The sequence below is a fragment of the Heterodontus francisci genome, chromosome 20 (assembly GCF_036365525.1).
Source record: "Heterodontus francisci isolate sHetFra1 chromosome 20, sHetFra1.hap1, whole genome shotgun sequence".
In the NCBI taxonomy this organism is placed as follows: Eukaryota; Metazoa; Chordata; class Chondrichthyes; order Heterodontiformes; family Heterodontidae; genus Heterodontus; species Heterodontus francisci.
In genome coordinates, this window is record NC_090390.1 from 30,285,882 (window position 1) to 30,311,940 (window position 26,059).

A 26,059-nucleotide genomic window follows, 5' to 3' on the forward strand; every position below is an offset into this window, starting at 1 on the left:
CTCAGTGAGCTGCCGGCCAATCAGCGGGTCGGCAGCTCTTAGCCCCACCGGGAGCGGTGGCCATTGCTGGGACTGCAGCCCAGCCAACGCCATGGAGCCTGGAGGGAAAGGTAAGTTGACCATGCCTCACCGGGGGATCGGTCCTTCCCTGGTGAGGCTGGAGTGGTCGTTTGGGGGGAGAGGAGGGCGTCTTGGGTCCCGGGGGTGGGTTGGGAGGCAGGAACGGCCTTCAATCAGGCACCCTGTGTCTGACTGCCAAGCCCCACCCCACCCCCCCTCCGGGGCACGGAAAGGCCGGCAGCAATCGCTGGGTGGCCTTTCACGTCCCCAGCACGCCCACTTGCTATGGGTAAAATAACCATGGAGGCGGGCGTGAGTCCTTAAGTGGCCACTTAAGGGCCTTGATTGGCCTTGGGTGGGCGGGCCATTGCCGTTCCCCACCCCCACCACCGCCCGCCCAACGTCGTAAACTTGACCGGAGGCAGAAGCGGGGTGGGTAGGCCTCCCGGAGCCTCCCGCTCAATTTTACGCCGCCCCCAAGCCACTGGGGTGGCGTAAAATTCAGCCCTGGGTTATTAAACAGATGGTTACAGTAAGATGGACTGGACTGTTAAGTAGAGGGGTACAGGGAGATAGAATGGCTTGTGAAGCAGAGGGATACAGGGAGATAGACTGGGTTATTAAGCAGAGGTTTACTGGGAGATAAACTGGGTTATTTAGCAGAGGGATACAGGGAAATAGACTGGGTTATTAAGCAGAGGGATACAGGGAAATAGACTGGGTTATTAAGCAGAGGGATACAGAGAAATAGACTGGGTTATTAAGCAGAGGGATACAGGGAAATAGACTGGGTTATTAAGCAGAGAAAGACAGGGAGATAGACTGGGTTATTAAGCAGAGGGATACAGGGAAATAGACTGGGTTATTAAGCAGAGAGAGACAGGGAAATAGACTGGGTTATTAAGCAGAGGGATACAGGGAAATAGACTGGGTTATTAAGCAGAGGGATACAGGGAAATAGACTAGGTTATTAAGCAGAGAGAGACGGAGATAGACTGGGTTATTAAGCAGAGGGATACAGGGAAATAGACTGGGTTATTAAGCAGAGAGAGACGGAGATAGACTGGGTTATTAAGCAGAGGGATACAGGGAAATAGACTGGGTTATTAAGCAGAGAGAGACAGGGAGATAGACTGGGTTATTAAGCAGAGGGATACAGGGAAATAGACTGGGTTATTAAGCAGAGGGATACAGGGAAATAGACTAGGTTATTAAGCAGAGAGATACAGGGGGATAGACAGTGCATTTAAACAGCCTAAGGTCATGAAAGGCACTAGATAAATGCAGTTATTTATTTTCTTTCTTAGCATCTCTGGCTTATCAACTGCCCCCCTGCCATCATAAAGCTGTTTGGGTCTGCCCTCGCCTACTTGCATTCCTGTCTGTCAGGTCGTAGCCACAGAATCACTTGCAATAGCTTCTCTACCTGCTTCCGCACCTATACCTCTGCAGTTCCCCAAGGATCTATCTTTAGCCCACTGCTACTTCTCAGCTACTTGCTGCCCCTTGGCAATATCATCCAAAAGCACAGTGTCAGGATCAATGTGTATGCTGGCAACACCCAGCAATACCTTACAACCCCTCCACTGCATCTGAATTGTCTCACGCTTGTCTACCATCCAGTATTGGATGAGCAGAAATTTTCTCCAACTAAATATTGGGAAGACTGAAGCCATTGTCTTCAGCCCCTGCCACAAACTCGGTTCCCTAGCAATCATTCTATATCTCTCTGTGGCCACTGTCTGAGGCCGAACCAGACTGCTCGCAACCTTGGCAAGCAGTCCTATATGACTTTGAGATGAGCTTCTGACCTCATATCTTCATCAAGACCACCTACTTCCACCTCTGTAACAGCACCTGTCTCTGTCCCTGCCTCAGCTCATCTGCTGCTGAAACTCTCATTCATGTCTTTTTTACTCTTCGTCTTGACAATTCCCGTGCTCTCCTGGCTGGCCTCCCACATTTCCCCCTCCGTAAACTTGAGCTCATCCAAAACTCTGCTGCCTGTGTCCTAATTTGCACCAAATCCCATTCACTCAATATCGCTGTTCTAGCTAACCTACATTGGCTCCTGGTTGAGCAATGCCTTGATTTTAAAATTGTCAGCCTTGTTTTTAAATCCCTCCATGGCCTTGGCTCCCTAGCTCTGTAACTTTCCGCAGACCTACATCCCTCTAAGATATTGGCTTTTTTCCAATTCTGGCCTCTTATGCATCACTAATTTTTTTCGCTCCACCATTGGTGGCTGTACCTTCAACTCCAAGCTCTGGAATTCCCTCCCAAAACTTCTCTGCCTCTCCACCTCTCCTTCCTCCTTTAAAATGCTTCTTAAAACCTACCTCTTTGACCAAGCATTTAGTCACCTGTCCTAATAACTCCTTATGTGGCTGTCAAATTTTGCTTGATATCACTCCTTTTGGATGTTCTACAATGTTCAAGTACTAAATAAATGTAAGTTGTTGTTGTTACTGTACCATAGTCTGCCTGGTGGTGCTACTACTTACAAGTAATAGAGCAGCGCCATCAGCAGTGGTTCAATGGTATAGCAGGGAAAAGCCTTATGTGCTTGAGGTGTGTGAATTTAATTCAATATCATCTGGACATAAATAATGGCAAAAATAACCTGGAGTACATCAGATTTGCAAACAGGAGCATCTCACCACTAGCAGCAGTATGGAAATAGAAAATGTATTGTCATTTAAGTGATCACTAATCTCATAGGAACAGGAGTAGGCCATTCAGCCTCTCGGTCCTGCTCAATTAGCTCATCGCTAATATGCACGTCAATTCCACATACCTGCCATTTCTCCATATCCTTCAATACCCTTACCTAACAAAAATCTAGCTATCTCATCTTTTAAAAGGCTAATTGACTCCCCCTATCCACAGGCTTTTGGGGAGAGAGTTTCAGATTTCCACTATCCTTCGTGTGATAAAATATTTCCTGACTTCACTCCTAAATGGGATAGCTTGATTATGTATCTTGGCCTAATTGTCCTGTGCTGAGCTTTGTCCTCATTTCTAGGTCTTTACATTAGTTTTGCATATCAGTGCATTAAATTCTCATCCGCCTTACAGTCTGTATCAAATGCCCTGTGTTTTTCCTATTTGCTATAATATTCGTGAAACAAATCCACTGTTGAGTACACAATTGGAAATACTGATTTGAGTTCCAATCAATGTGAATGTTCAAATGATACGAAATATGACTACAGCCTGGCTAAGCATCGACAAGCTCATTCCCAGTAATATCATACAGACTGAGATTGGAAACACTGGATTGCAAACACAGTCCCTAATAGCAAGAGGCAAAGTCAGATGACCAGAAACATGTTAAACTAAATTTAAAAAAAAATTCTTTCATGAGATGTGAGCGTCACTAGTAAGGCCAACATTTGCTGCCCATCCCTAATTGCCCTTGGAAAGGTTGTGGTGAGCTGCCTTATTGAGCTACTGCAGTCCATCTGGTGCAGGTACTCCAACAGTGTTGTTAGGAAGGGAGTTCCAGGATTTTGATCCAGCAACAGTGAAGGAACAGCGATATAGTTCCAAGTCAGGATGGTATGTGACTTGGAGGGAAACTTGCAGGTGGTGTGATGTTCCCATGCATCTGCTGTCCTTGCTCTTCTAGGTCGTAGAGGTCAGGGATTTGGAAGGTGCTGTTGAAGGAGGCTTGGTGAGTTGCTCCGGTGCATATTGTAGATGGTACACACTCCTGCCACTGTGCGCTAGTGGTGGAGGAATTGACTATTTAAGATGGTGGATGAGATGCCGATCAAGCAGGCTGCTTTGCCCTGGATGGTGTTGAGCTTCTTGAGTGTTGTTGGAGCTGCACCCATCCAGGCAAGTGGAAAGTATTCCATCACATTCCTGACTTGTGCCTTGTAGATGGTGGACAGGCTTTGGGGAGTTAGGAGGTGAGTTACTCACCACAGGATTCCTAGCCTCTGACCTGCTGTTGTAGCCACAAGTATTTATATGGCTACTTCAGTTTAGTTTCTGGTCAATGGCAACCCCCAGAATGTTGGATAGCGGGGGGATTCAGTGATGGTAATGCCATTGAACATTAAGGGGAGATGGGTACATTCTCTCTTGTTGGTACTCATTGTCTGGTACTTGTGTGGTGCATATGCTACATGCCATTTATCAGCCCAAGCCTGTGTGTTGTCCAGGCCTCGCTGCATATGGAGACAGACTCCATCAGTGTCCGAGGAGTTGTGAATGGTACTGAACATCGTACAATCATCAGTGAACATCCCCACTTCTGACCTTAAGAAGAAGGGAAGGTCATTGATGAAGTAGCTGAAGATGGTTGGGTCTAGGACACTACCCTGAGGAACTCCTGCAGTGATGTCCTGCAACTGAGATGATTGACCTCCAACAACCACAATCATCTTCCTTTGTGCTAGGTATGACTCCAACCAGTAGAGAGTTTTCCCCTGATTTCCATTGACTTCAATTTTACTAGGGCTCCTTGATGCCATACTCAGTCAAATGCTGCCTTGATATCAAAGGCAATCACTCTCCCTCACCTCTTGAGTTCAGCGCTTTTCTCCAAGTTTGGACAAAGGCTGTAATGAGGTCAGGAGCCGAATGGCCCTAGCGGAACCCAAACTAAGCATCAGTGTGCAGGTTATTGCTGTGTAAGTGCCGCTTGATAGCACTGTCGACAACATCTTCCATTACTTTGCTGATGATCGAGAGGAAGCTGATGGGGTGGTAATTGGCCGGATTGGATTTGTCCTGCTTTTTGTGGACAGGACATACCTGGACAATATTCCACATTGTTGGATGGATGTCAGTGCTGTAGCTGTACTGGAACAGCTTGGCTAGGGGCACGGCTTGTTCTGGAGCACAAGTCTTCAGTACTATTGCCGGAATGTTGTCAGGGCCTTCAGCTGTGTCGCTATCATGTGGAGTGAACTGAATTGGCTGAAGACTGGTATATGTGATGCTGGGGACCTCAGGAGAAGGCCAAGATGGATCTTCCGCTTAGCACTTCTGGCTGAAGATGGTTGCAAATGCTTCAATTTTGCCTTTTTCACTGATATGATAAGCTAAATAAAATGAATCAACTTCGCAAGTGTAAATCAAGAAGCATTATTGATCGCAATTAGTTCCATCTGTCCCTCACTCATTCTTCTGGCTGAAGTGACAATCCCAGTTCCAATTCTGTTACTAAAACATGAATTGCAGTTGCAAACATAACATTGCTGATGTTCAAATTGGCAACTTAACAAAAAAAAATGCCTGAGAAGTTAGTGGAAGCAGATGCAATAGTAACTCTCAACAGGGCATTGGATATATACCTGAAAGGGAAAGATTTGCAGGGCAACGGGGGAAAAGCGAGAGAATGGAATCAATTGGAAAGCTTTTTCAAAGAGCTGGCACAGACAGAATGAGCTGAATGGCCTCCTTTTGTGTTGTAAGCTTCTATGTATGCGCTGCACACCGAGTTCAGGTGCATTCACCAACCTGTTTACTCAAAACAGAGTTTAATCAGTTCCTTTAAAACAGAGCAGCACTTGATGGATAAATCTGTTAAATTCTCATCTCGCACACCTCAACATGTAATCCAGTCTGTGCTTGTTCGTGTAACCGCTGTTAGTGCAACACTCATAGTGTCTTTGCTTTGGAAATGGTCAAAAAATGCTCAGTTCAAATGGATATTTCGAGATGGTAACTCTACAGAATTTTGGGCAATTTATTTTGCTGTGAATGCATATATATGATTGTGATTTCTCTTGCTAAATCTACATCAGGCTGAAGAATTTTTGAGATATCATCACATGAAACTGAAGGGATTTTTCTCCAGACTTATGACTTATGTTTAACCACCAGCTGCAGAGGACAATAATGGCAAAGATACGGTTCAAGGAGATATATGATCAACATACTTAGCTTTAGCTTCAGCGTTTTCATAGGCTTTGTTGGAAACATCTTCCAGGCCTCCGATCAGGTGTTTGAATGAACTGTAACAGTCAGAACACAGCTTTTAGCACATTCACATTCTTACTGAACAATGTGAACTGAAAGGAAGGAAGGACACAAATCAATCCAGGCAGAGCAAACAGAAGGCAGAATGTAATAAACTGCTCCTCTAACATATAATGGCAGACAATCTGACACGCACATATGCATACATGCAAACACATGCACATACCTTCATTTTTTGAAATTAAATGTACTTTAACTAATATTTCATATTTTCAGAATGAAAATTATTTTGCCTGTCCAGCCTACCAAAGAGCTTGAAAACCCACAAGCTTTGTGTCTCTACATGCACAATCAACAAGTCTATTGAAACAGCAGTCAGATTCGACAGACACAGGCAGGTCCCAGTGGACTGATGTGAACTGGCAGTCAAGGGCTCCGAACTGATTGCATGTCAAAAATCATTTAACAGGGAGGGATAAACAGGGAGAGATGGGATATTGAAACAAAAGCCTTGGTGATATATTTTCAGTGAGGAGAAGAGGAAAGCAGGGAATGAGAGCTTGTTACCATGGGTACCAGTCTGTCTCAAGGGTGGTTACAGAACTGATAGGACTCAACTCATTTGTTAAAAAGTAAAAGAAAACTGCAAATGATGGAGCTTGGGACATTTGATGATCCAAAAGCCTTAATGTGTGAGACAATGCCCAAGGTGCAGTTAATCATCTGCTAAATAGATTTGGATAGCACATTGAGAAACCAGCATGTGGTATGAAGTGATGTAGCTGTTAATTCCGAATGACGTCTTGCAACTAACTTGTGCCTTCACCCCTCCCTACTCCCAGCTTTATCACACTGAGGATCTATAGTGTTCTTCCAACTGCACCAAGGACTAACTTTACAAATTGATCAGGAGACTATCAATTCATCTGGAAAAGAAATACCAACACCTTTTCAGAGCTGTTACTCATAAGAAATCAAAAATCTATTTCAGCCTTGAATATACTCAACAATAAAGCACCCACATCCCTCAAAGGTAGAGAATTCCAACATTCACAACCATCTGAGTGAAGAAATTTCTATGCATTTCGGTCCGAAATGATCAACCCCTCATCCTGAGACTGTGCCCTCATGTTCTGGATAGACTGTGACCTCGTGTTCTAGATTCCCCAGTGAGGGAAACGAAGTCTCAGTGTCTGCTTTGTCAAGCTCCTGCAGAATCTTGTACATTTCAATGAGGTTACCTCACATTCTTCTAAACTCCAGAAAGTATAGGCCCAGTTCGCTCAGCCTCTCATCATAGGACAACCTCATCATCTCAGGTCCTTGACTGCACCAAACTTCACAATTTTGTGAAGGGCTCTTGTTCTATCGGATGGTTTGCATGATTGTCATATAAAATGCTGCGGAAAACTAATGTTGCTGTTCTAGCTAAGTGCTAACTATCTCCATCACTCACACATCTGTGCACAGCACACTGCACTGCACAGATCAGTACAAGGACCACTGCTTTTCTTGATATATATTAATGACTTGGACTTGGGGTTACAGGGCAAAATTTCAAAATTTACAGCTAACACAGAACTTGGAAGTATAGTGAACTGTGAGGAGGATAATGATAGACTTCAATTGGACACAGACAGGCTGGTGGAATGGGCGGACACGTGGCAGATGAAATTTAATGCAGAGAAGTGCAAAGTCATACATTTTGGTAGGAAGAACGAGGAGAGGCAATATAAAACAAAGGATACAATTCTAAAGTGGGTGCAGGAACAGAGAGAACTGTCTGCACAAATCGTTGAAGATGGCAGGGCAGGTTGAGAAAGTGGTTAAAAGGGCATATGGGTTGCTTGGATTTATAAATAGAGGCTTGGAGTACAAAAGAAAGTGAGTTATGATGAATCTTTATAAAACACTGGATCCACCTCAATTGGAGTATTGTGTCCAATTCTGGGCACCATTCTTTAGGAAGGATGTGAAGGCTTTAGAGAGGATGCAGGAAAGACTTATGAGAATGGTTCCAAGAATGAGTATGTCCAGTTACATGGATTGATTGGAGAAGCTGAGAGAAGAGAAGATTGAGAAGAGATTTTAGAGAGGTGTTCAAAATCATGAGAGGTCTAGACAGAGTAGATAAAGACAAACTGTTCCTATGGGTGGAAGGGTTGCAAACCAGAGAATACCAATTTAAGGTGATTGGCAAAAGAACCAACAGTGACATGAGGAAAAACTTTTTTACGCAGTGAGTGGTTAGGATCTGGAATGTACTGCCTGAGAATGTGATGGAGGCAGATTCAATCGGGGCCTTCAAGAAGGAATTGGATAAGCACCTGAAGGGAAATAATTTGCAGGGCTACAGGGAAAGGGTCAGGGAAAGGGACTAGCTAAATGGCTTTTGCAGAGAGCCGGCACGAGCTCGACTGGTTGAATGGCATCCTTCTGTGCTGTAACCATTCTATGATTCAGTGAAGTCAGCTGAGTTAAGCTCTCCAGTTTCAAGTGCAGAAATATTTTGCATGTGATTACTTGGGGCTTTCTGCAGTTCTGTAGGGATATGCTCTGTTCTACTTGGCTTTCGATATGCAGTATTAGACTCAGGCCTCACATGGAGTCATAGTCACAGTTCAGCATTAATAACGTCACAGCACAAATACCATGGTAGTCTTAAATAAAAGCAGAATACTGCTGATGCTGGAAATCTGAAATCTGGAAATCCTGGTAGTCTTTCTTTTTGATGTACATCTTCCCTGCTTTACTATGATGTTTCAGTTACTCAATTGGAGAGCTGTGCCAGTATTTACTAAACATAAAGTCTATTGAAAAAGATCAGACTTTTGTTCTCTGGTATACCATAACATTACTCCAATCCTTTATTTAAAGAGTGAGTAAGTCTCTCAGAATCCCTTTCCAGAAAAATCACTCTGATCAGCAGGAGCACTGCATTGCTTTCTTTCTTTAACTTTTTGTTTCTTCTCAATTAATGGCGATCACTGACACCATAATTGAAGCCGGGTTAAAAGGAGTCAGTATGCTAAGGCTGAGTGGCCATCATTACAGGAGGTTAGGGGGAGGTTTTGACATAACCTGCCCATCGGAAAATTGATGGAATCTGGTGCATCGTTGGTTTTACACCCCACCTGATTCTACTCTCCACTGAATTCAATAGGGAGTAATATTGTTCGGGAGTAAAACTGGATCAGGTTGAATTTCCACCTGCTGAGTTTGGTTAAAATGACACCCAGCGTCTCTGGTGTTATGCATTCAGCTTTCTTAAACAGCTTGTCTTCGCCAGCCCTGTCGACCCTGCAAAGTCCTCCTTACTAACATCTGGGGGGATTGTGCCAAAATTGGGAGAGCTGTCCCACAGACTAGTCAAGCAACAGTCTGACATAGTCATACTCACGGAATCATACCTTGCAGACCATGTCCCAGACACCACCATCCGCATCCCTGCGTATGCCCTGTCCCACCGGCAGGACAGACCCAGCAGAGGTTCTGGAACAGGAGTAAACAGTCAGAAGTGAGTTGCCCTGGGAGTCCTAAACATTGGCTCCGGACCCCATGAAGTCTCATGGCATCAGGTCAAACATGGGCAAGGAAACCTACTGCTGATTACCACCTACCGCTCCACCCCCCAACCCCCTCAGCTGATGAATCAGTGCTTCTCCACGTTGAACACCAGTTGGAAGCGGCAATGAGGGTAGCAAGGGCACAGAATGTACTCTGGGTGGTGGACTTCAATGTCTACCACTAATAGTGGCTCGGCAGCACCACTACTGACTGAGCTGCCGAGTCCTAAAGGACATAGATGCTAGACTGGATCTGCGGCAGGTGGTGAGGGAACCAACAGGAGGGAAAAACCTATTTGAACTTGTCCTCACCAATCTACCTGTCGCAGATGTATCTGTCCATTCCAGTATTGGCAGGAGTGACCACCATGCAGTCATTGTGGAGACAAAGTCCCGTCTTTACACTGAGGGTACCCACCATTGTGTTGTGTGGCACTGCCACCGTGCTAAATGGGACACATTTCAAACAGATCTAGCAACTCAAAAATGGGCATCCATGAGATGCTGTGGGCCATTAGCAGCAGCAGAATTGTATTCAACCACAATCTTTAACCTCATGACCTGGCATATCCCCCACTCTACCATTACCATCAAGCTGGGGGATCAACCCTGGTTCAATGAAGAGTGCAGGAGGGCATGCCAGGAGCAGCACCAGGCATACCTCAAAATGAGGTGTCAGCCTGGTGAAGCTACAACACAGGGCTACTTGCATAACAAACAGCAAAAGCAGCATGCAGTAGACAGGGCTAAGCGATGCTACAACCAACAGATCAGATCTAAGCTCTGCAGTCCTGCCATGTCCCATCGTGAGTGGTGGTGGACAATTAAACAACTTACAGGGGGAGAAGTGTCCAAAAATATGCCCATCCTCAAAAAGCCGGACAAATCCAACCCGACCAATTACAACTCCATCAGTCTACTCCCGACCATTAGCAAAGTGATGGAAGGGGTCGTTGACAGTGCCATCAAACAGCACTTGCTCAACAATAACCTGCTCAGTGACGCTCAGTTTGGATTCAGCCAGGGCCACTCAGTTCCTGACCTCATTACAACCTTGGTTCAAACATGGACAAAAGAGCTGAACTCTTGAGATGAGGTGAGAGTGACTGCCCTTGACATCAAGGTAGCATTTGACTGAGTGTGGCATTAAGGAGCTCTAGCAAAACTGGAGTCAATGGGAATCCGGGGGGGTGGGGGGGGGCGGTATTCTTCACTGGTTCGAGTCATACCTAGCATAAAGGAAGATGGTTGTGGTTGTTGGAGGTCAAATCTCAGTACCAGGACATCACTACAGGAGTTGCTCAGGGTAATGTCCTAGGCCCAACCATCTTCAGCTGCTTCACGAATGACCTTCCCTCCATCAAAGTTCAGAAGTGGTGATGTTTGCTGATGATTGCACAATGTTCAGCACCATTCGCAACTCCTCAGATACTGACGCAGCCCATGTCCATATGCAGCAAGACCTGGACAACATCCAGGCTTGGGTTGATAAGTGGCAATTAACAATCGCGCCACACAAGAAAGAGTCTAACCATCTCCCCTTGACGTTCAATGACATTACCATCACTGAATCCCCCACTATCAACATCCTGGGGGTCACCATTGACCAGAAACTGAACTGGACCAGCCACATAAGTGCTGTGGCTACAAGAGCAGGTCACAGGCTGGAAATTCTGCAGCGAGTAACTAACATCCTGCCCCCCGCAATGCCTGTCCACCATCTACAAGGCACAAGTCAGGAGTGTGATGGAATACTCTCCACTTGCCTGGATGGGTGCAGCTCCAACAACACTCAAAAAGCTCGACACCATCCAGGACAAAGCAATCCACTTGATTGGCACCCAATCCAGCACCTTCAACATTCACTCCCTCCACCATCGACGCACAGTGGCAGCAGTGTGTACCATCTACAAGATGCACTGCAGCAACGCACCAAGGCTCCTTAGACAGCACCTTCCAAACCCGCGACCTCTAGCACCTAGAAGGACAAGAGCAGCAGATGCATGGGAACACCACCACCTGCAAGTTCCCCTCCAAGCCACACACCATCCTGACTTGAAACTATATCGCTGTTCCTTCACTGTCGCTGGGTTAAGATCCTGGAACTCCCATCCTAACAGCACGGTTGGTGGACCTACACCCCAAGGAAGCCAACGGTTCAAGAAGGCAGCTCACCACCATCTTCTCATGGGCAATTAGGGATGGGAATTAAATGCTCGCCTAGCCAGCGACGCCCACGTCCCCCAAGCTATTTTTAAAAAAGCCATTTTCCCAATTGAGGTTCATGGTGGCCATTCTTTAAGCAAAAATGTCCCAGGGGTTAACAGAAATTAGACGATGGGGGGTGGGGGGGGGGGTTGTTGGCGGGGGTGGAAGCTGGAAGTTAAAATTTAGAAATGACTACTAGTGACAACGCTTAACTCACGTTTTTTTTTTTCTTTCCTGGGATGCAGACGTCACTGGCAAGGCCAGCATTTGTTGCCCATCCCTAATTTCCCTTGATAACTGAGTTTCATGCCATTTCAGAGGGCAGTTAAGAGTCAACCACATTGCTGTGGGTCTGGAGTCACATATGATTGAATGCATTGGTAACTGGGTAAACATTTTTTAAAATATATATTGTGACGAGTGGAGAAGTGGAAGTAGAAAGACAGTGCACTTCTCCCGCCTCAATCGAAACAGCGGACAGGATCAGATAGAACTGTGGATAAGGATTATGTCAGGTGACAAATAAGGAAATAAACAAATTGATATAATTAATATACAGATAGCAAATGTGAATATTGAAAATCAGAACCTTATGAACATAAACGATGGCACTAGCATAACCGGTCAGATGATGGTTTGCTGCGACTGAGTATGAATGCACTGCTCTGTGGAGTGGGAGAACTTAGATTCACTGATATTATTCCCAATCCATCAAGCTCCCATCTTCACTGAGGTTTTGAGAGATGCCAAGGGGTGGATAGGAGACTCATTAGAGAGAGCACACCAAGAACAAATAAACTACCCTCAGATCAGTGGTTCCAGAGCATGACATCGAACAAACAGGTTACAGATCAGAACAGCAAGTTTCAGTCCAGCATAGAGGAGAAGAGCAGGTTCCAGACCAGCAGAGAGCAGAATAACTGGTTCGAGACCAGCAGAGAGCAGAATAAATGATTCCAGACCAGCAGACAGCAGAATAATTGGTTCCAGACCAGCACAGTGCAGATTAGAAGGTTCCATTCCAGCACAGTGCAGAATAACAGATTACAGACCAGCACAGTGCAGAATAACAGATTCCAGACCAGCACAGTGCAGAATAACTGGTTCCAGACCAGCACAGTGCAGAATAACAGATTCCAGACCAGCACAGTGCAGAATAACTGGTTCGAGACCAGCAGAGAGCAGAATAAATGATTCCAGACCAGCAGACAGCAGAATAATTGGTTCCAGACCAGCACAGTGCAGATTAGAAGGTTCCATTCCAGCACAGTGCAGAATAACAGATTCCAGACCAGCACAGTGCAGAATAACTGGTTCCAGACCAGCACAGTGCAGAATAACAGATTCCAGACCAGCAGAGGGCAGAATAACAGATTCCAGACCAGCAGAGTGCAGACTATCTGGTCCCAGACCAGCAGAGCAGACAATAACAGATTCCAGACCAGCACAGAGCAGAATAACTGGTTCCAGACCAGCACAATGCAGAATAACTGGTACCAGATCAGCAGAGTGCAGAATAACTGGTTCCAGACCAGCACAATGCAGAATAACTGGTACCAGATCAGCAGAGAGCAGAATTACTGGTTCCAGACCAGCACAATGCAGAATAACTGGTACCAGATCAGCAGAGAGCAGAATAACTGGTTCCAGACCAGCACAGTGCAGAATAACTGGTTCCAGACCAGCAGAGTGCAGAATTACTGGTTCCAGACCAGCAGAGTGCAGAATTACTGGTTCCAGACCAGCACAGTGCAGAATAACTGGTTCCAGACCAGCACAGTGCAGAATTACTGGTTCCAGACCAGCACAGTGCAGAATAACTGATTCCAGACCAGCACACTGCAGAATAACTGATTCCAGACCAGCAGAGTGCAGAATGACTGGTTCCAGACCAGCACAGTGCAGAATGACTGGTTCCAGACCAGTAGAGTGCAGAATATCTGCTTCCAGACCAGCAGAGTGCAGAATATCAGGTTCCAGACCAGCAGAGTACTGAATAACTGCTTCCAGACCAGCAGAGTGTAGAATAACTGGTTCCACACCAGCAGAGTGCAGAATAACAGATTCCAGACCAGCAGAGAGCAGAATAACAGATTCCAGACCAGCGCAGTGCAGAATAACTGGTTCCCGACACGTAGAGTGCAGAATAACTGGTTCCAGACCAGCACAGTGCAGAATTACTAGTTCCAGACCAGCACAGTGCAGAATAACTGGTTTCAGACCAGCAGAGTGTGGAATAAAAGATTCCAGACCAGCACAGCGCAGAAAAACAGATCCCAGACCAGCAGAGTGTAGAATAACAGATTCCACATCAGCAGAGTGCAGAATAATTGGTTCCATACCAGCACAGTGCAAAATAACTGGTTCCAGACCAGCAGAGTGCAGAATAACAGATTCCACACCAGCAGAGTGCAGAATAACAGATTCCAGACCAGCAGAGTGCAGAATAACTGGTTCCCAACCAGTAGAGTGCAGAATAACAGATTCCAGACCAGCACACAGCAGAATAACTGATTCCAGACCAGCAGAGTGCAGAATAACTGGTTCCAGACCAGCACAGTGCAGAATGACTCGTTACCGACCAGCAGAGTGCAGAAAATCAGGTTCCAGGCTAGCACAGTGCAGAATAACAGATTCCAGATCAGCACAGTGCAGAATAACTGGTTCCAGAATAGCACAGTGCAGAATAACAGATTCCAGACCAGCACAGTGCAGAATAACTGGTTACCGACCAGCAGAGTGCAGAATATCAGGTTCCAGACCAGCACAGTGCAGAATAACAGATTCCAGATCAGCACACAGCAGAATAACTGGTTCCAGAATAGCACAGTGCAGAATAACAGATTCCAGACCAGCACAGTGCAGCATAACTGGTTCCAGACCAGCACAGTGCAGAATAACAGATTCCAGACCAGCACAGTGCAGAATTACTGGTTCCAGACCAGCACAGTGCAGAATAATTGGTTCCAGACCAGCAGAGTGCAGAATAAAAGATTCCAGACCAGCACAGCGCAGAAAAACAGATCCCAGACCAGCACTGTGCAGAATAACAGATTCCACACCAGCAGAGTGCAGAATAACTGGTTCCAGACCAGCACAGTGCAAAATAACTGGTTCCAGACCAGCAGAGTGCAGAATAACAGATTCCACACCAGCACAGTGCAGAATAACTGGTTCCCGCCCAGTAGAGTGCAGACTAACAGATTCCAGACCAGCACACTGCAGAATAACTGATTCCAGACCAGCAGAGTGCAGAATAACTGGTTCCACACCAGCAGAGTGTAGAATAACTGGTTCCACACCAGCAGAGTGCAGAATAACAGATTCCACACCAGCACAGTGCAGAATAACTGGTTCCCGCCCAGTAGAGTGCAGAATAACAGATTCCAGACCAGCACACTGCAGAATAACTGATTCCAGACCAGAAGAGTACTGAATAACTGCTTCCAGACCAGCAGAGTGTAGAATAACTGGTTCCAGACCAGCAGAGAGCAGAATAACAGATTCCAGACCAGCACAGTGCAGAATAACTGGTTCCCGACAAGTAGAGTGCAGAATAACTGGTTCCAGACCAGCACAGTGCAGAATTACTAGTTCCAGACCAGCACAGTGCAGAATAACTGGTTCCAGACCAGCAGAGTGTGGAATAAAAGATTCCAGACCAGCACAGCGCAGAAAAACAGATCCCAGACCAGCAGAGTGTAGAATAACAGATTCCACACCAGCAGAGTGCAGAATAATTGGTTCCATACCAGCACAGTGCAAAATAACTGGTTCCAGACCAGCAGAGTGCAGAATAACAGATTCCACACCAGCAGAGTGCAGAATAACAGATTCCAGACCAGCAGAGTGCAGAATAACAGATTCCAGACCAGCAGAGTGCAGAATAACTGGTTCCCAACCAGTAGAGTGCAGAATAACAGATTCCAGACCAGCACACAGCAGAATAACTGATTCCAGACCAGCACAGTGCAGAATGACTCGTTACCGACCAGCAGAGTGCAGAAAATCAGGTTCCAGACCAGCACGGTGCAGAATAACAGATTCCAGATCAGCACAGTGCAGAATAACTGGTTCCAGAATAGCACAGTGCAGAATAACAGATTCCAGACCAGCACAGTGCAGAATAACAGATTCCAGACCAGCACAGTGCAGAATAACAGATTCCAGACCAGCACAGTGCAGAATAACTGGTTACCGACCAGCAGAGTGCAGAATATCAGGTTCCAGACCAGCACAGTGCAGAATAACAGATTCCAGATCAGCACACAGCAGAATAACTGATTCCAGACCAGCAGAGTGCAGAATAACTGGTTCCAGACCAGCACAGTGCAAAATGACTCGTTACCGACCAGCAGAGTGCAGAAAATCAGGTTCCAGGCCAGCACAGTGCAGAATAACTGGTTCCAGACCAGCACAGTGCAGAATAACAGATTCCAGACCAGCACAGTGCAGAATTACTGGTTCCAGACCAGCACACTGCAGAATAACTGGTTCCAGAATAGCACAGTGCAGAATAACAGATTCCAGACCAGCACAGTGCAGAATTACTGGTTCCAGACCAGCACAGTGCAAAATAACTGGTTCCAGACCAGCAGAGTGCAGAATAACAGATTCCACACCAGCACAGTGCAGAATAACTGATTCCAGACCAGCAGAGTGCAGAATAACTGGTTCCCGCCCAGTAGAGTGCAGAATAACAGATTCCAGACCAGCACACTGCAGAATAACTGATTCCAGACCAGCAGAGTGCAGAATAACTGGTTCCAGACCAGCACAGTGCAGAATGACTGGTTCCAGACCGGTAGAGTGCAGAATATCTGCTTCCAGACCAGCAGAGTGCAGAATATCAGGTTCCAGACCAGCAGAGTACTGAATAACTGCTTCCAGACCAGCAGAGTGTAGAATAACTGGTTCCACACCAGCAGAGTGCAGAATAACAGATTCCAGACCAGCAGAGAGCAGAATAACAGATTCCAGACCAGCACAGTGCAGAATAACTGGTTCCCGACAAGTAGAGTGCAGAATAACTGGTTCCAGACCAGCACAGTGCAGAATTACTAGTTCCAGTCCAGCACAGTGCAGAATAACTGGTTCCAGACCAGCAGAGTGTGGAATAAAAGATTCCAGACCAGCACAGCGCAGAAAAACAGATCCCAGACCAGCAGAGTGTAGAATAACAGATTCCACACCAGCAGAGTGCAGAATAATTGGTTCCAGACCAGCACAGTGCAGAATATCAGGTTCCAGAATAGCACAGTGCAGAATAACAGATTCCAGATCAGCACAGTGCAGAATAACTGGTTCCAGAATAGCACAGTGCAGAATAACAGATTCCAGACCAGCACAGTGCAGAATAACTGGTTACCGACCAGCAGAGTGCAGAATATCAGGTTCCAGACCAGCACAGTGCAGAATAACTGGTTCCAGAATAGCACAGTGCAGAATAACAGAATCGAGACCAGCAGAGAGCAGAATATCTGGTTCCAGACCAGCACAGTGCAGAATAATTGGTTCCAGACCAGCACAGTGCAGAATAACTGGTTCCAGACCAGCACAGTGCAGAATAACTGGTTCCAGACCAGCACAGTGCAGAATTACTGGTTCCAGAGCAGCACAGTGCAGAATAACTGGTTCCAGACCAGCAGAGTGCGGAATAAAAGATTCCAGACCAGCACAGCGCAGAAAAACAGATCCCAGACCAGCACTGTGCAGAATAACAGATTCCACACCAGCAGAGTGCAGAATAACTGGTTCCAGACCAGCACAGTGCAAAATAACTGGTTCCAGACCAGCAGAGTGCAGAATAACAGATTCCACACCAGCACAGTGCAGAATAACTGGTTCCCGCCCAGTAGAGTGCAGAATAACAGATTCCAGACCAGCACACTGCAGAATAACTGATTCCAGACCAGCAGAGTGCAGAATATCTGGTTCCAGACCAGCACAGTGCAGAATGACTGGTTCCAGACCAGTAGAGTACAGAATATCTGCTTCCAGACCAGCAGAGTGCAGAATATCAGGTTCCAGACCAGCAGAGTACTGAATAACTGCTTCCAGACCAGCAGAGTGTAGAATAACTGGTTCCACACCAGCAGAGTGCAGATAACAGATTCCAGACCAGCAGAGAGCAGAATAACAGATTCCAGACCAGCACAGTGCAGAATAACTGGTTCCCGACAAGTAGAGTGCAGAATAACTGGTTCCAGACCAGCACAGTGCAGAATTACTAGTTCCAGACCAGCACAGTGCAGAATAACTGGTTCCAGACCAGCAGAGTGCGGAATAATTGGTTCCAGACCAGCACAGTGCAAAATAACTGGTTCCAGACCAGCAGAGTGCAGAATAACAGATTCCACACCAGCAGAGTGCAGAATAACAGATTCCAGACCAGCACAGTGCAGAATAACTGGTTCCCGACCAGTAGAGTGCAGAATAACAGATTCCAGACCAGCACAGCGCAGAAAAACAGATCCCAGACCAGCACAGAGTAGAATAACAGATTCCACACCAGCAGAGTGCAGAATAATTGGTTCCAGACCAGCACAGTGCAAAATAACTGGTTCCAGACCAGCAGAGTGCAGAATAACAGATTCCACACCAGCAGAGTGCAGAATAACAGATTCCAGACCAGCACACTGCAGAATAACTGATTCCAGACCAGCAGAGTGCAGAATAACTGGTTCCAGATCAGCACAGTGCAGAATAACTGGTTCCAGAATAGCACAGTGCAGAATATCAGATTCCAGACCAGCACAGTGCAGAATAACTGGTTACCGACCAGCAGAGTGCAGAATATCAGGTTCCAGACCAGCACAGTGCAGAATAACAGATTCCAGACCAGCACAGTGCAGAATAACAGATTCCAGACCAGCACAGTGCAGAATAACTGGTTACCGACCAGCAGAGTGCAGAATATCAGGTTCCAGACCAGCACAGTGCAGAATAACAGATTCCAGACCAGCAGAGTGCAGAATAACTGGTTCCAGAATAGCACAGTGCAGAATAACAGATTCCAGACCAGCACAGTGCAGAATAACTGGTTACCGACCAGCAGAGAGCAGAATAACAGATTCCAGACCAGCAGAGTGCAGAATAACTGGTTACCGACCAGCAGAGTGCAGAATATCAGGTTCCAGACCAGCACAGTGCAGAATAACTGGTTCCAGAATAGCACAGTGCAGAATAACAGAATCGAGACCAGCAGAGAGCAGAATATCTGGTTCCAGACCAGCACAGTGCAGAATAATTGGTTCCAGACCAGCACAGTGCAGAATAACTGGTTCCAGACCAGCAGAGTGCAGAGTAACAGATTCCAGACCAGCACAGTGCAGAATAACTGATTCCAGACCAGCAGAGTGCAGAGTAACAGATTCCAGACCAGCACAGTGGAGAATAACTGGTTCCAGAATATCACAGTGCAGAATAACAGAATCGAGACCAGCAGAGAGCAGAATATCTGGTTCCAGACCAGCACAGTGCAGAATAACTGGTTCCAGACCAGCAGAGTGCAGAGTAACAGATTCCAGACCAGCACAGTGGAGAATAACTGGTTCCAGAATATCACAGTGCAGAATAACAGAATCGAGACCAGCAGAGAGCAGAATATCTGGTTCCAGACCAGCACTGTGCAGAATAATTGGTTCCAGACCAGCACAGTGCAGAATAACTGGTTCCAGACCAGCAGAGTGCAGAATAACAGATTCCAAACCAGCACAGTGCAGAATAACTGGTTCCAGACCAGCACAGTGCAGAATTACTGGTTCCAGACCAGCCCAGTGCAGAATAACTGGTTCCAGACCAGTAGAGTGCGGAATAAAAGATTCCAGACCAGCACAGCGCAGAAAAACAGATCCCAGACCAGCACAGTGTAGAATAACAGATTCCACACCAGCAGAGTGCAGAATAACTGGTTCCAGACCAGCACAGTGCAAAATAACTGGTTCCAGACCAGCAGAGTGCAGAATAACAGGTTCCACACCAGCAGAGTGCAGAATAACAGATTCCAGACCAGCACAGTGCAGAATGACTGGTTCCAGACCAGTAGAGTGCAGAATATCTGCTTCCAGACCAGCAGAGTGCAGAATATCAGGTTCCAGACCAGCAGAGTACTGAATAACTGCTTCCAGACCAGCAGAGTGTAGAATAACTGGTTCCACACCCGCAGAGTGCAGAATAACAGATTCCAGACCAGCAGAGAGCAGAATAACAGATTCCAGACCAGCCCAGTGCAGAATAACTGGTTCCCGACAAGTAGAGTGCAGAATAACTGGTTCCAGACCAGCACAGTGCAGAATTACTGGTTCCAGACAGGACAGTGCAGAATAACTGGTTCCAGACCAGCAGAGTGCGGAATAAAAGATTCCAGACCAGCACAGCGCAGAAAAACAGATCCCAGACCAGCACAGTGCAGAATAACAGATTCCACACCTGCAGAGTGCAGAATAACTGGTTCCAGACCAGCACAGTGCAAAATAACTGGTTCCAGACCAGCAGAGTGCAGAATAACAGATTCCACACCAGCAGAGTGCAGAATAACAGATTCCAGACCAGCACAGTGCAGAATAACTGGTTCCCGACCAGTAGAGTGCAGAATAACAGATTCCAGACCAGCACAGTGCAGAATAACTGATTCCAGACCAGCAGAGTGCAGAATAACTGGTTCTAGAATAGCACAGTGCAGAATATCAGATTCCAGACCAGCACAGTGCAGAATAACAGATTCCAGACCAGCACAGTGCAGAATAACTGGTTCCCGACCAGCTGAGTGCAGAATATCAGGTTCCAGACCAGCACAGTGCAGAATAACAGATTCCAGACCAGCACAGTGCAGAATAACTGGTTACCGACCAGCAGAGTGCAGAATATCAGGTTCCAGACCAGCACAGTGCAGAATAACAGAATCGAGGCCAGCAGAGAGCAGAATATCTGGTTCCAGGCCAGCACAGTGCAGAATAATTGGTTCAGACCAGCACAGAGCAGAATAACAGTATCGAGACCAGCAGAGAGCAGAATATCTGGTTCCAGACCAGCACTGTGCAGAATAACTGGTTCCAGACCAGCACAGTGCAGAATAACTGGTTCCAGACTAGCAGAGTGCAGAATAACAGATTCCAGACCAGCACAGTGCAGAATAACTGGTTCCAGACCAGCACAGTGCAGAATAACAGAATCGAGACCAGCAGAGAGCAGAATATCTGGTTCCAGACCAGCACTGTGCAGAATAACTGGTTCCAGACCAGCACAGTGCAGAATAACTGGTTCCAGACCAGCACAGTGCAGAATAACTGGTTCCAGACCAGCACAGTGCAGAATTACTGGTTCCAGACCAGCACAGTGCAGAATAACTGGCTCCAGACCAGCAGAGTGCGGAATAAAAGATTCCAGACCAGCAGAGTGCAGAATAACAGATTCCACACCAGCAGAGTGCAGAATAACTGGTTCCAGACCAGCGGAGTGCAGAATAACAGATTCCAGACCAGCAAAGAGCAGAATAACAGATTCCAGACCAGCATAGTGCAGAATAACTGGTTCCCGACAAGTAGAGTGCAGAATAACTGGTTCCAGACCAGCACAGTGCAGAATTACTGGCTCCAGACCAGCACAGTGCAGAATTACTGGTTCCAGACCAGCGGAGTGCAGAATAACAGATTCCAGACCAGCAAAGAGCAGAATAACAGATTCCAGACCAGCATAGTGCAATATATCTGGTTCCAGACCAGCAGAGTCCAGAATAACAGATTCCAGACCAGCACAGAGCAGAATACCTGGTTCCAGACCAGAACAGAGCAGAATAACTGGTTCCAGACCAGCAGAGTGCGGAATAAAAGATTCCAGACCAGCAGAATGCAGAATAACTGGTTCCAGACCAGCACAGTGCAAAATAACTGGTTCCAGACCAGCAGAGTGCAGAATAACAGATTCCAGACCAGCAGAATGCAGAATACCTGCTTCCAGACCAGCAGAGAGCAGAATAACTGGTTCCAGACCAGTACAGTGCAGAGTAACTGATTTCAGACCAGCAGAGTGCAGCATATCAGGTGCCAGACCAGCAGAGTGCAGAATAACAGGTTCCAGACCAGCACAGTGCAGAAAGACAGATTCCAGACCAGCAGAGTGTAGAATAACTGGTTCCAGACCAGCACAGTGCAGAATAACTGGTTCCAGACCAGCACAGTGCAGAATAACTGGTTCCAGACCAGCACAGTGCAGAATAACAGATTCCAGACCAGCACACTGCAGAATAACAGATTCCAGACCAGCAGAGAGCAGAATAACTGGTTCCAGAACAGCAGAGTGCAGAATAACTGGTTCTGGATCAGCACAGTGCAGAATAACAGATTCCAGTCCAGCAGAGAGCAGAATAACAGATTCCTGACCAGCATAGTGCAGAATGACTGGTTCCAGACCAGCAGAGTGCAGGATTACTGGTTCCAGACCAGCACAGTGCAGAATATCTGGTTCCAGACCAGCAGAGTCCAGAATAAGAGATTCCAGACCAGCAGAGTGCAGAATAACAGATTCCAAACCAGCAGAGTGCAGAATAACAGAATCGAGACCAGCAGAGAGCAGAATATCTGGTTCTAGACCAGCATAGTGCAGAATAACAAATTCCAGACCAGCACAGTGCAGAATAACTGGTTCCAGACCAGCAAAGTGCAGATTAACTGGTTCCAGACCAGCAGAGTGCAGAATATCAGATTCCAGACCAGCACAGTGCAGAATAACTGGTTCCAGACCAGCACAGTGCAGAATACCTGGTTCCAGACCAGCAGAGTGCAGAAAAACAGTTCCCAGGCCAGCACTGTGTAGAATAACAGATTCCACACCAGCAGAATGCAGAATAACTGGATCCAGTCCAGCACAGAGCAAAATAACTGGTTCCAGACCAGCACAGTGCAGAATAACTGGTTCCAGAACAGCACAGTACAGAATAACAGATTCTAGACCAGCAGAGTGCAGAGTGTATGCTACCAGACCAGCAGAGTGCAGAATATCAGGTTCCAGACCAGCAGAGTACAGAATAACTGGTTCCAGACCAGCAGAGTGTAGAATAACAGGTTCCAGACCAGCAGAGTGCAGAATAACAGAATCCAGACCAGCAGAGTGCAGATTGCCTGGTTCCAGACCAGCACAGTGCAGAATAACAGATTCCAGACCAGCAGAGTGCAGAATAACTGGTTCCAGACCAGCAGTGTGCAGAATAACTGGTTCCAGACCAGCACAGTGCAGAATAACAGATTCCATACCAGCAGAGTGTAGCATATCAGGATCCAGACCAACACAGTGCAGAATAACAGATTCCAGACCAGCAGAATGCAGAATACCTGCTTCCAGACCAACAGAGTGCAGAATAACAGATTCCAGACCAGCACACTGCAGAATAACAGATTCCAGACCAGCAGAGAGCAGAATAACTGATTCCAGAACACCAGATTGCAGAATAACAGATTCCAGACCAGCACACTGCAGAATAACTGATTCCAGACCAGCAGAGTGCAGAATAACTGGTTCCAGACCAGCACAGTGCAGAATAACAGAATCCTGACCAGCAGAGAGCAGAATAACAGGTTCCAGACCAGCAGAGTACAGAATAACTGGTTCCAGATCAGCAGAGTGTAGAATAACAGGTTCCAGACCAGCAGAGTGCAGAATAACAGAATCCAGACCAGCAGAGTGCAGATTGCCTGGTTCCAGACCAGCACAGTGCAGAATAACAGAATCCAGACCAGCAGAGTGCAGAATACCTGGTTCCAGACCAGCAGAGTGCAGAATAACAGATTCCAGACCAGCAGAGTGCAGAATAACTGGTTCCAGACCAGCACAGTGCAGAATAACAGATTCCATACCAGCAGAATGCAGAATAACTGGTTCCAGACCAGCACAGAGCAAAATAACAGATTCCAAACCAGCAGAGTGCAGAATATCTGCTTCCAGACCAGCAGAGTGCAGAATATCAGGTTCCATACCTGCAGAGTACAGAATAACTGGTTCAGACCAGCAGAGTGTAGAATAACTGGTTCCAGACCAGCAGTGTGCAGAATAACTGGTTCCAGACCAGCACAGTGCAGAATAACAGATTCCATACCAGCAGAGTGTAGCATATCAGGATCCAGACCAACACAGTGCAGAATAACAGATTCCAGACCAGCAGAATGCAGAATACCTGCTTCCAGACCAACAGAGTGCAGAATAACAGATTCCAGACCAGCACACTGCAGAATAACAGATTCCAGACCAGCAGAGAGCAGAATAACTGATTCCAGAACACCAGATTGCAGAATAACAGATTCCAGACCAGCACACTGCAGAATAACTGATTCCAGACCAGCAGAGTGCAGAATAACTGGTTCCAGACCAGCACAGTGCAGAATAACAGAATCCTGACCAGCAGAGAGCAGAATAACAGGTTCCAGACCAGCAGAGTACAGAATAACTGGTTCCAGACCAGCAGAGTGTAGAATAACAGGTTCCAGACCAGCAGAGTGCAGAATAACAGAATCCAGACCAGCAGAGTGCAGATTGCCTGGTTCCAGACCAGCACAGTGCAGAATAACAGAATCCAGACCAGCAGAGTGCAGAATACCTGGTTCCAGACCAGCAGAGTGCAGAATAACAGATTCCAGACCAGCAGAGTGCAGAATAACTGGTTCCAGACCAGCACAGTGCAGAATAACAGATTCCATACCAGCAGAATGCAGAATAACTGGTTCCAGACCAGCACAGAGCAAAATAACAGATTCCAAACCAGCAGAGTGCAGAATATCTGCTTCCAGACCAGCAGAGTGCAGAATATCAGGTTCCATACCTGCAGAGTACAGAATAACTGGTTCAGACCAGCAGAGTGTAGAATAACTGGTTCCAGACAAGCAGAGTGCAGAATAACTGATTCCAGACCAGCACAGTGCAGAGTATCTGGTTCCAGACCAGCAGAGTGCAGAATAACAGATTCGAAACCAGCAGCATGTAGAATAACTGGTTCCAGACCAGCAGAGAGCAGAATAACTGGTTCCAGACCAGTACAGTGCAGAGTAACTGATTTCAGACCAGCACAGAGCAGAATAACTAGTTCCAGACCAGCACAATGAAGAATAACAGATTCCAGACCAGCAGAGTGCAGAATAACTGGTTCCACACCAGCAGAGTGCAGAATATCTGGTTCCAAACCAGCAGAGTGCAGGATAACAGATTGCAGACCAGCAGAGTGCAGAATCACATGTTTCAGACCAGCACAGAGCAGAATAACTGGTTCCAGACCAGCACAGTGCAGAATAACTGATTCCAGACCAGCACAGAGCAGAATAACAGATTCCAGACCTGCACAGTGCAGAGTATCTGGTTCCAGACCAGCGGAGTGCAGAATAACAGATTCCAGACCAGCACAGTGCAGAGTATCTGGTTCCAGAGCAGCGGTGTGCAGAATAACAGATCCCAGACCAGCAGAGAGCAGAATAACTGGTTCCAGATCAGCACAGTGCAGAATAACAGATTCCAGACCAGCAGAGAGCAGAATCACACATTCCAGATTAGCACAGTGCAGAATAACAGATTCCAGGCCAGCAGAGTGCAGAATACATGTTTCCAGACCAGCAGCGTACAGAATAACAGATTCCAGACCAGCACAGTACAGAATAACTGGTTCCAGACCAGCAGAGTGCAGAATCACATGTTTCAGACCAGCACAGAGCAGACTCTGGGAGTAGCTGACCTATCTGCCTTTGCAATTGGGGAACCTTGAATTTGGGGGAAATTTATTTTTCTTTAAGTTGACATTTGGCCCCAATGCTTTGACAGTCCAACGTTAAATGACACATTTACGGCTGCTTGAGGTGGCCTCACTGGGCTGAAAGCTTATTCTGTTTTACAGTCTGTCACATTGCATCCTAGCCACAAAATGGAGGTTTTTGGACGAATTCAAGCTTTACAAATTTTGGGTGCGCCATCGATATTCTCTCAAGTATATTGGTGCTGGTCATCCCGTAAACATTTAAGAGTGTTGTCCAAAATCTAATTGTGTGATTGCATGACCCAGGGTTGTAACAATAGCCCCCCGCCACCCCCCACCCCAACCCCCACCTTGTGATCTGAACTTTACATTGTGCCTTTCATAAGTGTGCTTCTCCAATCTTTGCAAAGGCAGGCTGAGAAATGCTTGGTAATGTGAGGCCCAAAGTGAATGATTGACCTTCTCTATTTCACAACAAATGACATAGAGTAACAGTCAAAGCACTTACTTAGCTTAAACTCACTTCTGCACTGGAGAACATGGAATAAAATGAACCATGTGC

General features: G+C 46.5%; 1 protein-coding gene across 6 annotated transcripts in view; it reads right to left on the bottom strand.

The window, feature by feature from the left end:
* prkg1b (protein kinase cGMP-dependent 1b) overlaps positions 1–26,059 on the bottom strand; it is an 847,749-nt gene that overhangs the window by 142,190 nt on the left and 679,500 nt on the right. For all 6 annotated transcript variants that reach the window (XM_068052493.1, XM_068052492.1, XM_068052491.1 and 3 more), the window contains one exon: positions 5,958–6,032. In XM_068052493.1, the coding sequence (XP_067908594.1) occupies positions 5,958–6,032 (75 nt within the window). The remainder of the gene's footprint in view (positions 1–5,957; positions 6,033–26,059) is intronic.